Here is a 13752-nt window from a genome sequence, read left to right as displayed (position 1 = left end):
TCCCCGTGACCCACTATGAAATAAGCGGTAGAAAATGACTGACTGACTAAATAAAGGCAGCTAATTAGACACCGTTGAGAATTAGTCATTCAGAAAGTTGGTTTTATTCAGCAGATCATTCTTTAAAACATTATTTTATTAAAATAATATTTTATCTGATCTTGCATTGTGAACGGTTGTATACAGCTATGCTGATTATTGTCTAAGTTGGTTCCAAGACTAACTTCACTTCACTTCCAGATTCTTCATGATAATCCTTGGTTCTCAAACATAAACATTGCAAAGAGTGATGCAAAAGTTGCATCACTCTTTTTGTCATGATTTTCAATCATCTTTAATCAACTTGTTTATATTGTACATAACCCATTAGTCTTCCTTATTCTTTAATTCTGCTTGGTAGTTTAGTTTGATTGTTTTAGCAAAGTAAAGAGTTTGTTGATTGAAATATGTTTGACTTTGAGTTGACTCATTTTTGTTAATAAATTCTTGTATTTTAAGAAATTGTGTGAATTCATTCCATATATGTGCAGAGTTTATGCTGTTCAATAATGTCAGAGCTCGTCTCACACCTTTCTATTTTGTTCTAATACCATTGCCTTACTGGGCTGGTATTCACAGGACAACCCTTAACAGACCCAAATATTATTTAATAAAATATTAAAATATTAATATTAAATAATATTCTCACATACATAATCCCAACATTAGGCAAACCTTTAGACAATCATTCACAATGCAAGTTCAGATAAAATATTATTTAAAAAAAATTATGTTTTAAATAATGATCTGCTGAATAAAACCAACCTTCTGGATGACTAATTCTCAACGGTGTCTCATTACCTCAAAACCAAATCTAAATCTTTGTCTATTTCTTTGCCCAAAACTGAACCTCATGAACGGTGCTTAGGAGTTGTCCGGGCAACGACGACGTTTGAAAAAAGGTCCACTGTGAACAACGGGTTAGCTTCCACCTAACCTCCGGAACAGTGACTGGGCGGCTCGTTCTGTCCGCTGACCACACTGCACGTTATCGTGGTGATGCGGCTCCTGTTGTCATCCTTTCAGACTGGGGAAAAACCGCTCCACTCTGCTTCGTAGAGACCGCGTCTCTGCAGGGAACTCTGGAACACAGTTTGCTTCTGCAGGCCTCAGAGAGAAAGTAAAGCAATGCTTATATCTTAATCTCCCTGAATGAATACTGGATTCTTCCAACAGTAAGTCATTCATACTTAACTTAGTGCATATGATCGCGTGATCCTATGACACCCTTGGATCCAGTTTGAAGAGTTTATGTCTTTTTGCCAGGAAAGAGACATAAGCGTGCTTTTCCCCCCTATCCGGTCCCTGGAGGCCGTGTGGAAGAGGCAGGATGTAGCAAGAGCGGTGCTTTTATTTGGACAGTGATGTCACAGGAAGTCCGCAATTACCCCGTTTCCTGGCTGTGCCGGAAGTAGGTTAATGCAATTTATTTTGAAAGTTCCAAGAAAGTCTGTACTGGCCTTTCACGTTACAACCATGGCTGTGGGTCCCAACAATTTTAATATCACATTTAAAGTGATATTAATGGACATACAGAACATTCAGCACTTGATTGGTTTAGATCTTATCTGGCTGATCGGTCTTTCTAAAACAACATTTTAGACTCAGAATCATCCTCCGCTCCACTGTCATGTGGGGTCAATAGGGGTTAGCTCTAGGACCAATGCTTTTTTTCCTGTATTTGTCACCACTAAGTTCCATACTTAGAAGGTATGAAATTGCACCGACGACTGTCAGGTGCATCTGCCCTTAAAGCAGAAGGACGGATTTTCAATCAAAGCAGTATTGAATTGGTTATAGGATATTAAAGCTTGGCTGGCCCTAAACTTCTTAAATTCTAATGAAAAGAAAACTGATGTGATAGTGTTTGAACCAAGTGTCCCCTGTGAGTCCACCACTGTTTGGGACCCATGACAGCATATTTGAAACCAACTGTTACCAATTTGGGCTTTAAGTTAGATAATGATTTTAAATTGGACAGCCAAATTAGAGTAGTTGTAAAGACTTGCTTTTGATTTAAGGCAGTTGGCAAAAGAGAAATATTTTTATTCCAGTCAACTGTTTGAAACGGTGATCCACACTTTTATTTCATCCTGCTTAGAATTGGATTTTAGGTTGAAGCAAGTCAGTCCTTGCTCTTTTGTCTGCAGCTGGTTCAAAACGAAACCGCACGTCTTTTAGATGGTACTTATAAAAATTAACACACATCACCCCTGTTCTGGCCCCACTCCAATGGCTGCCAGTGTATTTTAGAATTGAATTTTAAATTCTTATTTTTGATTTTAAACATTTAAATGATCTTGCCCTGCCATACCTCTCTGGGCGTCTTCATTTCTACTTACCTTCTTTGTCCCTCGGGTCAGAGAGTTTATATTTATAGTTCGCAGTTATGTGGCGCACTTTGTTTCAGCTGTGTTTTATAAATATACTTTGCATAGTATGGTACACACCGACATCCATGCCAGGGTATCTGCAGGTTTCAGCAAGTCACATTTCAGACTGTAAGAATTATGATTATTGATTAAATAATATTTATCAAGAATTATAATTTACAATCATAATTTGAGAAAAATTTATTTCTTAAACAAAAAATCTTTACTTACGAATCGAAATCAGAGATGTCCTCTGGTGTTGTAATTGTGGCTCAAAGCCCTTGATAATTACCATTATTAAATTCTCAGTATTAATTGATAACTATTACTAGATGTCACTGTTTAATCAACCGTTTCACTGAAACGTGGGGAACTTTTAACCTTATTTTGACAGACAAATCACTCTTGCTCAAAATAAACACAAACGCTTTATCTTTCTCTACGTGAATATTTATTAAATCAACAGCCCTGATACACCTGGCTAGTCCGATTCAATAATCTTCACCTAATCAAACATGCAAAGTTCTACACAACAGGGGTAAAATAATAACTAAACAAGATAAAACAGCATTCAGTGTGTATGAAAATCAAACCAGCAGTTATGGCAAAACAAGAGGAAATATGGTGCTGAACGGAGCTTTGGGAGCGGTCCCCCCCCCAAAGTGTAGCTCAGTGGAACACAGAGTCATAAAACCCCCAAAGTTGTAAGCTCAGCGCACACAAAGAGTCATAAACTTTCTGGCGGCAACCAGTGAAAACACGAGGGTGAAGGCAAATAAATGGTGAGTTTCCACCATGAGATTCTATCAGTCCAACTTTAAAATGCACCTGAGTCTGCTCTTAGGTATTCAAACAAAACTGCAACACACACAGCTTCAAAGGCTTTTCAGAGTCCCACAGCAATCAAAATTTCAATAAAACATGGCATGCACATACAACTAAGAACACATAGGACTATAAGTGTGACGTGAGAGCTGTGACGTCACCTCAGTGACAGGGCTACGGTTGGCGGCCGGGTGGGTGGGGTGGTGGAGCATGTCTTGTGCCTGCACTGGCGCGGCTGGTAGGATGTGCTTGGCGGGCTGCTTGGAGCGGTTGGCCTGCTCGGCCCGGTTAACCAGCTGGTGCATGTTTCCCTCTCATGGACTGACTGCCTGGGGCTGCTGGCACTGGCCGAATGGTTGGGTGGGCTTGGCGGTGTGCTGGTCTGCTGGCTGTTGTGTCTGGGGAGGATCGAGGCGGCGGGCTAGAGGGTGGCGTGGGGGACTGCAGCGTGTGGGGTGGTTGTGTCCTCTTCTTGGACGTGGGGTCACCGGCATCTGGATCGGCTGAGCAGTGCTGGTAGAGCTGAGCTGGGTAATGTTTCTACCTGGGCCATCGTTGCAGTGATGTAGTGTGTCTGTGTGGTTGCGGGGGCGTGGTGGAGCTTGAGCTGTGTGGGTGTTGCTTTGTCAGCTTTTTGAAGATGAGGCTCACCTCTGGGGGTGTGCCAATATGCTGTGGGGGTGGGGGCATGTGTTCGATATCTGTGTCCTGGTTGGGGGTGCCCCTGTTGGCAGATTCATGTCGGGATTCATTGGGGATGGGGCGCTCATGGGTTTGGGATCAAAATTCATTGGGGGGGTTGGGACTATTTTATTCTGTGGTGGCTCTGGTTGGGGGCCTGGTTTGAACCCTGTAGACCTCTATTTTGTACATGGCCCCCTTTCCGGATGAGGATGGGGGTCGTTGGGGACTGGGGGCAGGGGGTCGGGGTCTGGGCCGGGGTCGCTCAGGTTCAGGCTCAAGCCCGGGCTCAAGCCCAGGTTCAGGTGCTGGGGCAGTCTTCCTGTCTCCACCCCCGGAGGGAAGGGGAACACATCCTGGGTCCGGGGGCAGGTTTCCCCTGTGGGGTATCAGCACCTGGACCTGGGTATATACAGTATGTATGGGGAGTGTGAGTGAGTGTATGATGTCGCTTGTTGTTTGTCTTTACGTTGGGTGTGAGGTGAGTACGCATGTGTACGCATGAGGGTGGGAATGTGTGATTGTGACTGTGTGTGCCTGTTTTTGGTGTCAGGTTAGGTCTTGGACTGCTCCCTCTCCTGGATCGGTTTAGGCCCCACCCATCAAATGTGGGGCCTATTCCTTCCCCGCCACACCACCTACCGGTGGTCTCTGCCCGCTAGTGTACTTGTGGTTCTCGGTGTCCAAGGCTGGGTGCTTTGGTGTGTGCTGGCTCACTCCCGGTGGCTGCTTGCCGGGGCCTGGACCCTTGGGCTCTGTCGAGCCTCTGCTTGGGGAGTGATATGTCCTGGGATCTCTGGTCTCCGGTTCCATGGCTGGATCTGCTCAGGCATAGACAGTTGTGTTTTTTCAATTAATGTAACTTTTTTGGTCCCTGCTACTTAGCAGGTCCAATCGGGGCTAAGTAGGGACTACATTTGATGTAACCAGGCTGCTGTTCACTGATTGGCCTTGTTACCAGAAGAAATTAGAAGGTTTTCGAGGAGGTACTGCAGGGAAAAGTTAATAAAACACAAAAGCAACTACAATAATTTAAGAACCACAATGGGTCAAATCAAAATATAACTTTACTATTTACAAATTATAACCCATGTCTGAAGGCTGAAAGAAAAAAAAAGGACCCATCAGCTTTCTGAATTACACGCAGGTAGGGGGCGCTGTCTTTAATAACATCCTAAACCAGCTATTCACACATAGAATAAGCTGTTCAGACCCAAAAACATTTCCCTCAAAACACACAAAACAATACCACTATGAAACAGTGTGTTTGATTCGGAAATGTATTCACGGTCCTTTAGTGAACCAGAGTGTTCAGGAGGAGGGAGCAGGTAGAGAGCAGCTGCCTGTAATCAGACTGCCTGCATCGGATCAAACAGGAGGACGAACCCGCTGAATCCACGGAGCATGAATATCCTATATCCAACCTAAAACTAACTTCAATGCAGTCAGACATTTGCAGTTTTGTGCTTTAAAGTCCTTGTCCTCGCTATTGCCATGGCTGAGACAAAAACGTCATCATAAAACCCAAAATTTCAATTTCTTCAAGTAAACTTTGGAGCATTACCAGTCCAGACAGCAGCGTCTCTCCTCTCTGCTTCTCCTGCCACACCCGCCTCACATCAGTAACCCTGACCCTTATTTTAGAAGTTCTGGCTGGGCTGTGGTCCAGATAATTATACCAGTGGATCATTTTATACATGAAAAAACATATACAGTAATACAAACATTATTAGTATTTAGTTTATTTATGTTTTTATTTTGTGTTTAATAATTAATTTTCTTTTATTGTTTAATGCAGATTACTGTTACGTGACAATGTAACACAGTAATGTTAATAGCAGCACTGCGCACAACGCTGACGGCTGGAGGCAGAGCTTCATCCATCAGTGGGTCAGTGGAAACACAACTGGTACCGTACCGAGTATGGTACGAGCCAATGGAAAAGGGGCATTAACCCCCATAGTGCGAAGCTTAAAATTTATTTTTTGCACAGAATGCACCTAACCTCGTATGGGTTGGCAACAGAGTGAGCCAACTGGCGAAAAATTTGCACTTACCTGTAATAGACGCAAAAAAGCTTGCTAGCAAGGGTATATTAGCAGCTAGTTACCTGTAGCCTTAACTGCTTCGAGTCACAGAACGCAATGATGTCTGGGTGCGGCTCTGTTCTACTATTGCTTGACAGAAAAGTCCTGTGAGAAAAAATGACGTTTACGAGAATACACGAGATTTAAACAGTCTGGCCGTGACAAAATTTAAAACCTGTGATTAACGAATCCAAGGCCAACTTAAATTTTTTCACTGAATTGAAGCCTTAATTTTAGATACATGAATTTCAGACTTTTTAAGGATGTGCAGATACCCTGCACACACACACAGACCTACTCTAGAAACACACATGCAGACACCCAAACATCAACATTCACACTTGGCACCTATTCAAATTATACAAAAGGTTAAGATCATTGAAACACAAATTCATATACTTTTCATGCAACCTGCTGACTCTGATGAAAGACGCAACACTGATTTATTAAAGTCAATCGAGCAATTAGGGCGCCTTATCCAAATATCCAAAGCTGCCCTGGCACATGTGGGACACCAATTCTTTCACATGGTAGGCCAGAAATGATGACGGGACAGTTAAAAAAAAATAAATCTCAATCCCAAATCAGTTTGTTTTAAAATAATAATAAAAACATGTTTTACAGCAAGTGCTTGCTCACATATAATAAATAATTAAGGATAATTCAACTCAAACTACCTCTACAGTGTTACTCATCAGACTTGCTCCTTAACTTTAAATGGACAGGAAACAACATCCAATTTCAACTAATACAAATAAATCTGGCAGCAGCTGGGACGATAAGGAAAGGAATTTAAGCGCACCCTTTTTGATAGACTGTAACGTTATCTGGGTTTCCTTCCAGCCTTTTTCCTGTTGAAGGGAAACTTTGTCTAAATGGCATAGCATTTGTTTTGGATCCATGTTTGCACAAAGCTCAATTATTTTTCTCCTGCCTGGCAGTTCCAGCCTCAGCACTCTTCTACTGATGTACCTCGTTACATGTCCAGTAAAGTAGCTGGGCACTCTGACTGTTGAGTGTTAAACCTTTACAACTCCTGGATGGAGAGAAGGACAACCCTGATGATCTGATCAGAAGACCTTATTGTTTGTTGCAATTTGGCCCTGTCCAGTTTTGTGGCTTAGCCAAAGTGCACAGTGACAAACAGACAGACAAACACAGGACAGCCTTATTTAACCATGTAGATGATGATTAGAAGCTCAAGTGACACACTTTACATTCTGAGTTGCAACAATAAAAAAAAGTTCTGGTGGGCCTTCTTCTGAACACTGTCTGATGCCCCTTTTCCATGTGCTCTACTTTGGCCAGCGTCACTCCACTCAGACCATTTTGTGACCATTGCCATTACTGGCTGTTCCGGCCCAGTACTGGCCTTCTTGGTACCTCCTAGTCAGTAGCTCCCATTGGGGCGAGCAGACCAAAATGCAACATGAACAGATTGCTGTTCAATGATTAGCTATGAGCATGGTCAGTCATATGTTAGCAGCATGAACTGTACTTTACAGCCACAAAAACCCTGTATGTTTGACAGGGGTCCACACTCATCAGAACAGGGCTTTAAGATGCTAATAGGATTAAGTTAATTTGCCCGCCCAGATACCTTAAAATCTCACCACATGGAATAGGCTGCTTTAAAATGGTGATTTTTCACCTGCCAAAAAGTTATTTTAGAGTCCACTTTGTAAATGAAGGATTGAATCTGCCTTATAATGACTTTATTTCTTTCCTAGTAATTATATTATCAACATCACAGAACAACGGGTTATATATATATATATATATATATATGTGTGTGTGTGTATATATAATGTGTGTGTATGTATATGTGTGTGTGTGTGTGTGTATATATCAACCCCTCACCCATATATGTGTGTCTAATATTGATGGCCTTAATGAAAAGGCTTTTGCCATGCCATCTGCCCTTTCAGCCTCTTTTCTTGTTGCAGTTTGGGAGTGTCTATGTTCTTGTTGTGTGTATGCCAAGCTAGAATGTCACCAGTGCTCATTAGTTATTATGTCAACTGACACTGATTACAAAGGTTCAAAAACCTCTTGAGTCAGGCAGCCAAACACTTCAAAGTTTAGCTCTCAAAAATCAACTACCAAGCAAAGACCTTAATATGGTAATAAACATGCTGATAAGAGCGTGTTATGGTTGTTATTGGCCCGTCAAGTAGGCACTGTTCTCTTTTAAGTCTCCTAATAGCTGCCAGTAGTGATCTATGTGTTACTGCTGCTTGGCTTGTTGGACCAGGAGTAAAGATCAGGGATCCATATAAGGACAGGAACAGAGCAAGCTATGCAACCTTGTTCAGTGTTTTCCCCCATAAAGCTTTGAAGTGAAGTGAACAAAATGATTCCAGGTGATGTATAACATTTATCTTTTTGTGTTTATGCGAAGACCTTTAAAGCAAACAGTCAAAACAATGAAAGTGATTCTGAAAAGCCTTACCCTGAGGCATATTTGTAGCAACAGTTTAAACCTATAGGGCTGAGTGATTTGGTAACAAATTCAGGTCGTTATCGTTTAGGCTCAGTGGATTGTTCGCCACTTGTATAATAAAGCATTGATTTCAGTTGTGTTTGCCAGTTCCAATTTCTGACATTTGTAAAGGTGTGGATAAGGATGGTTAATATAGCTTAAAATCTATATTACAACATAAGAGTTTTCAATAACAATGTGCGATATTATAGACAAATAAAACATTTGATAAAACAGCTGGTGACATGAACTGGCAAATTCTTAGCCGTTCAGCAGAGGAAGGTTATTAAAATATCTAAGACTTGTATGCAGTTAATTCAGGCTGTGGGAGTGGAAGAGCAAGATTTTCAGCAGATAACAGGAAGGCTGAATGGAATACAGCAAGTGTTTCTGTTTGTCTTCTTCCGAGCATTCAAAAGATATTTTTAATGCTGTTCTATATTTCCTTATGTTTTAGTTCTTAAAAAGTAATTTGAATATGCTAAAATCAGTTGTGGCTCCTTGAGAAGAGTAGTTGTCTTGCAGTCCAAACGTTGTGGGTTCGACTCCACCTTCCTGGTCCTGCCACATGTTGATGTGCCCCTGGGCAAAGCACTCAACCCCAAGTCACCTAACCCGATCTGCATATCGGTGTATGAACGTGTTTGTGAGTGTGATCAGGTGAATGTGGCTTTAGTTTATGCATTCTGATTGGTCAGTGTGACCAATATATTAATTTAAACAATGATTAAATTATCATTTAAAAGATCCTGCTTCAGCAACCTTACTCTGCAACACCAGAGACCTCACTCTGTGCAGCATTGAAGTATTTCTTGAAATGTATAATGCAACTGCCTGAGAAACAATATTTAATATTTACAGAAAACATTTAATGTAACTTCTCGGGGACTGCACAATATAGTTTCAAATTTATAAAATTAGACACATGAAAAGAAACCATAACAACCTGCGTCTAGCCTCTATGTCACATTTTTAGTAATCATAGAAAAAGACCGCCACAGTCAATCCAAGGTCAGTAATTAATCAGAAAGAAAAATGGATGAAATCAGAGGTTTTAGGAATCCTCTTGGAGTTAAATTTACTTCCTGTATGATTGTGTTGGATTGATGAAGACTTTACTGATGTGGATCAACATAGTTATCTGAAACAATGTGGAACTGATTTGAGAAAGAGTGTGAAAGAGAGATATCTACTATCAAAGCATATACCTTCCTGTTGTAAGTAGGAAGGACTAAAGTGACTTCATCAAATATTTATCTAGATGCCATTAGCTGTAATTTGCGGTGACACACATGAAGTTTTGTGTGGCTCTGGTCATGTATGTGGGAGATACATCTTCAAATAACGTAGGGGGCTATTGTGGAGCCATTTGTAACATACACTGATTTACGTGTGACATACACGGATGCTGCATTATGTCATAGAAGAGGAAAAAGTGGTGAACTGTGGTTTGAAAAGTGTTATCTGGAAATTTTGCTGAAGTTTGGATGAAAAATTTACTTCTCATGGCATTCTCATGGTTCTAGAATTGCGCAGCTCAAGGTGGCAGCAGGTTGGAGTAGCTCTGTTACTTTTGATTCTGATTTATTCTTTTTTGGGAATTCTTCCACTTGTGGTGGATACAGTTAATTTTTTTTTTTTTTGGACAACTGTACTCTCCGGTGTCAGATGCTGTGCAGCTTGGAGGATTTCTCCTAATACTTTCTATTTTTGGACATTTGTTATGATGCATTGCCATGGCAACGGGGTTGTTTCTTACAACCGGGAGCAGCTGATTAATATCTCAGAAGCTCAAATAATACTTCAACTACCACCCCAAATCCCTGATGAGTTGAAAAGTAGACGCCATGGATGCAGAGCAGGAGCTAAGAGAAGAGAGAGAAGGAGGAAGTTCAAACCATCTCTTCCGTTGATTATGATGGGCAATGTGAGATCGTTGGGAAACAAGTTGGATAAACTCCAAGCCCTACAAAGGACCCAGCCAGAGTACCGGGCATGCAGTATCATGTGTTTCACTGAGATGTGGCTGCAGGATCATATCCCCGACTCCAGCGTCTCTCTGCCGGGCTTTTTAACCATACGAGCAGACAGAGATTTAAAGAGGAGCAGCAAATGTAAAGGAGGTGGACTGGCAGTACTTGTGAACAACAGATGGTGTCATCCAGGACATGTTACTGTGAAGTGTCATCTCTGCAGTCCAGATATTGAACAGTTGGCAGTAAGTTTTTGTCCATATTATTTACCCTGAGAGTTCACCAGTGTTATTTTGGCAACAGTTTACGTTCCACCTTCCGCTGTTGCCGACACTGCATGTGATGCCATCAGCTCAGTTGTTGCTAAGCTACAGACACAAAACCCCAATGCTTTTGTGGCAATTTCTGGTGATTTTAACCATGCTTCACTCTCTGCTACACTTCCAACGTTTCAACAGTTTGTCAGCTGCTCTACCAAAGAAAACAAAACGTTGGATTTGTTTTATGCAAATGTCAAGGACTCATACATCTCTACAGCAAGACCTCCTCTAGGCAAATCAGATCACAATCTTGTTTTTCTCTGCTCGAAATAAAAGCCCCTTGTTCAGAGGCAACCTGTAATAAAGAGGACTGTGAGAAAATGGTCACAGGAAGCTGAAGAAGCTCTGCAAGGTTGCTTTGAGGCTACAGACTGGGACGCACTGTGCCAGCCACATGGAGAGGACATCAATGCCATGACTGAGTATGTAACCGACTATATAAACTTCTGTGTGGATAACATCATCCCCACCAGAACCGTGAGATGCTTCCCCAATAACAAACCTTGGATCACCAGTGACCTGAAGGACCTACTTAACAAGAAAAATAGAGCCTTCAGAGAGGGAGACAGAGAATTATTGAGGAGTTTACAGAAGCAACTTAAAGTCAAGATAAGAGACAGCAAGGAGGTGTACAAGAAGAAGCTGGAGAGCAAGCTCCAGCAAAACAATATTAGAGATGTGTGGTCAGGGATAAAGAAGATCACAGGCTTCAAGCAGAAGGATGATCCGACCGATGAAGGTCTGGATAGAGCCAATGAACTGAACACATTCTTCAATAGGTTCAGTTCAGAAACAAGCTTCGCATCCTCCTCTCCTGCTCACAGCCAAACAGACATCCCATCCTCCTTTGTAATCAAGCTGAGAAATTTATATATTATGTTATTATAAATTAATATATCATAACTATACACTTATTGATATTGAACAATGGCACTTACGGTAATTTAATTGTAGTTTGACTAAATTAGGTAAATGACCTCGTTGGTTTCTCTTTTATGTTTACTGGTAATATTTACATTTATGTATGAGGTTTATGTATACTGTTTTGGAAAAGTAGATGGAGCGACTGCCATCTACTTCAAATCTCTAGCAAAAGCTTACGTCACGAGTTGGTCAATCCAGTGCCATCTATATGTTACTGTGCAACTTTTTACATTTTCTTATAAACTTTTGCTGCAGTATTTGTCTTAAAACTGTGCCCTCTTGGGACTGAATGATGGCTACTGCAGTTGAATTTTCCTATTGGTTCAAACGGTACAGCTTAGTACATGTCTATGTCACTATGCCTCTAGTTCGAGTATAAAACCATCTCACTCAGACATTTAACTCCATAGCTAGTCAGGAGCTGATATTGCAAGCATTGACCATAGTTTTATTCTTTATACCTTTTGATCCTATGCTTTACTTGACTTAAGTAAATGTAAACTTTCTGAAGGTTTGTTACTGCTTTGAACATTATCCCATGTTAGCAACACTGCTAACATCACTTTACCACTCAGAAACTGGACTCATTCTGTCCTCCACTGCGGGACCTAACACTGTTTGTTTGGAATGATTTTGGCAATGGGACATATTATGTAGAATGATCCCTTCTCAGCTGTACGGAGTTAACATTTGTTATTTTTATTCAGCCGTTAGACACATTGAACAGGTATAGGGTTAGGGTTGTATCATTGTTACATTTGAACATTCAAAAGGTGCATGCTATTGTTCTCAATGTTGGCATTTTGATTATAAGAAACACAAATTATCTTTCTGAGTAACATGATTTAAAGCATCCCTTCTTCCTGTCAGAACCACATAAAATATAAGTAAAATTAACAATCATTTTAATGCCATAACGTTACCCAATGACATGTTATTCCAAAATATATGAAAGTTTGAATAAAATATCTAAATCTTGTGATTAAACGAGGACCCAACCTGAGCTGTTGCAGGAATTTCTTGCCAGAGCCCAGTTAATCATTTTCCATCTTTAACATTTTTATCTAACTTTTCAGAGGTAATTGTCTGCACCAATACTAGATTTTAGTGGTGACATTTGAGCTAACTCTATGTATCTGTGCCTACAGATCCTTCCTGCTGCCAATATGCTGTGGAGACATCACCCTGCAAAGAAGCCTGTGACCAGGTATGAACAGACCTGCATGCAAATAAAAGCATGCATACATTCATCCAAGACCACTCCTCAGTCCATTGGCCAATCACACCTTACACCATAAATGTAGTTTTTACACCATGGGAATTGGAGCAGTTTGAACAAACCTTTTTTTGATTTTTTGATTTTCCTTTTTTTACTCTTACTTGTCTTAATCTGTTGCTGCTAAGGCAAAGTAGCAATAAATCCCAGATTCTATTGGTCATAATGTGTTGCTACTATCAAAAAGTGACCGCATAGTGCACAAGCCGAAGGAGTTCACTCTCACAGACATCTGGAGAACTCTGCATTTAAGCTGAATGATTTTCTGTTTCTGTTGAACTTATTAATAGCGTATTTTTATTTAAATTTAAATTATTAACAGTTCCATTCAGTTTATTCTTAGCACCAAACAAATATCATCTCTAGGCATCTTCCACAATAAACAGATCAAATTTACAGAGACTCTGAGCCAATAGTAAGCTCTGGGGAATGAACAACAAGGTGAATATAGTTGTTGACCACAACAGCTTTTTTTAGGTGACAGGGATAAACACAGAAAGACAAGGGCCAAGGGTATCAAGTTCTGTTTTAAGTCACATTTTTGTCTTTGTTTTATGTCCTTGTGCTTCAACTGTAGTTTTCAATTAAGTGGAGTAGCTTGTTGTGATGTTAAGATGGCTGCTGAACAGCAGGGTAAGTCTGTGCTGTGTGACTGTTACAGAATCCTAAAATAGTTTGAGTAATGATGAATGTGAGCTGCACAAAAGACACAGATAAAATGCTGTTTTTACTTCTAGAAGAACAATCTTGTCTCCTGACTAAAGGAAGCGCTA

At 40.8% G+C, this 13752-nt stretch overlaps 1 protein-coding gene across 1 annotated transcript in view; it reads left to right on the top strand.

The window, feature by feature from the left end:
• The window catches only part of reck (reversion-inducing-cysteine-rich protein with kazal motifs), a 166699-nt gene that overhangs the window by 36003 nt on the left and 116944 nt on the right, over positions 1–13752 (top strand). The window contains exon 2 of the mRNA XM_047349654.1: positions 12852–12910. Within this exon, the coding sequence (XP_047205610.1) occupies positions 12852–12910 (59 nt within the window). The remainder of the gene's footprint in view (positions 1–12851; positions 12911–13752) is intronic.

Source organism: Girardinichthys multiradiatus, chromosome 21 (genome assembly GCF_021462225.1).
Source record: "Girardinichthys multiradiatus isolate DD_20200921_A chromosome 21, DD_fGirMul_XY1, whole genome shotgun sequence".
In the NCBI taxonomy this organism is placed as follows: domain Eukaryota; kingdom Metazoa; phylum Chordata; class Actinopteri; order Cyprinodontiformes; family Goodeidae; genus Girardinichthys; species Girardinichthys multiradiatus.
This window is presented reverse-complemented; position numbering and strand designations above follow the sequence as displayed.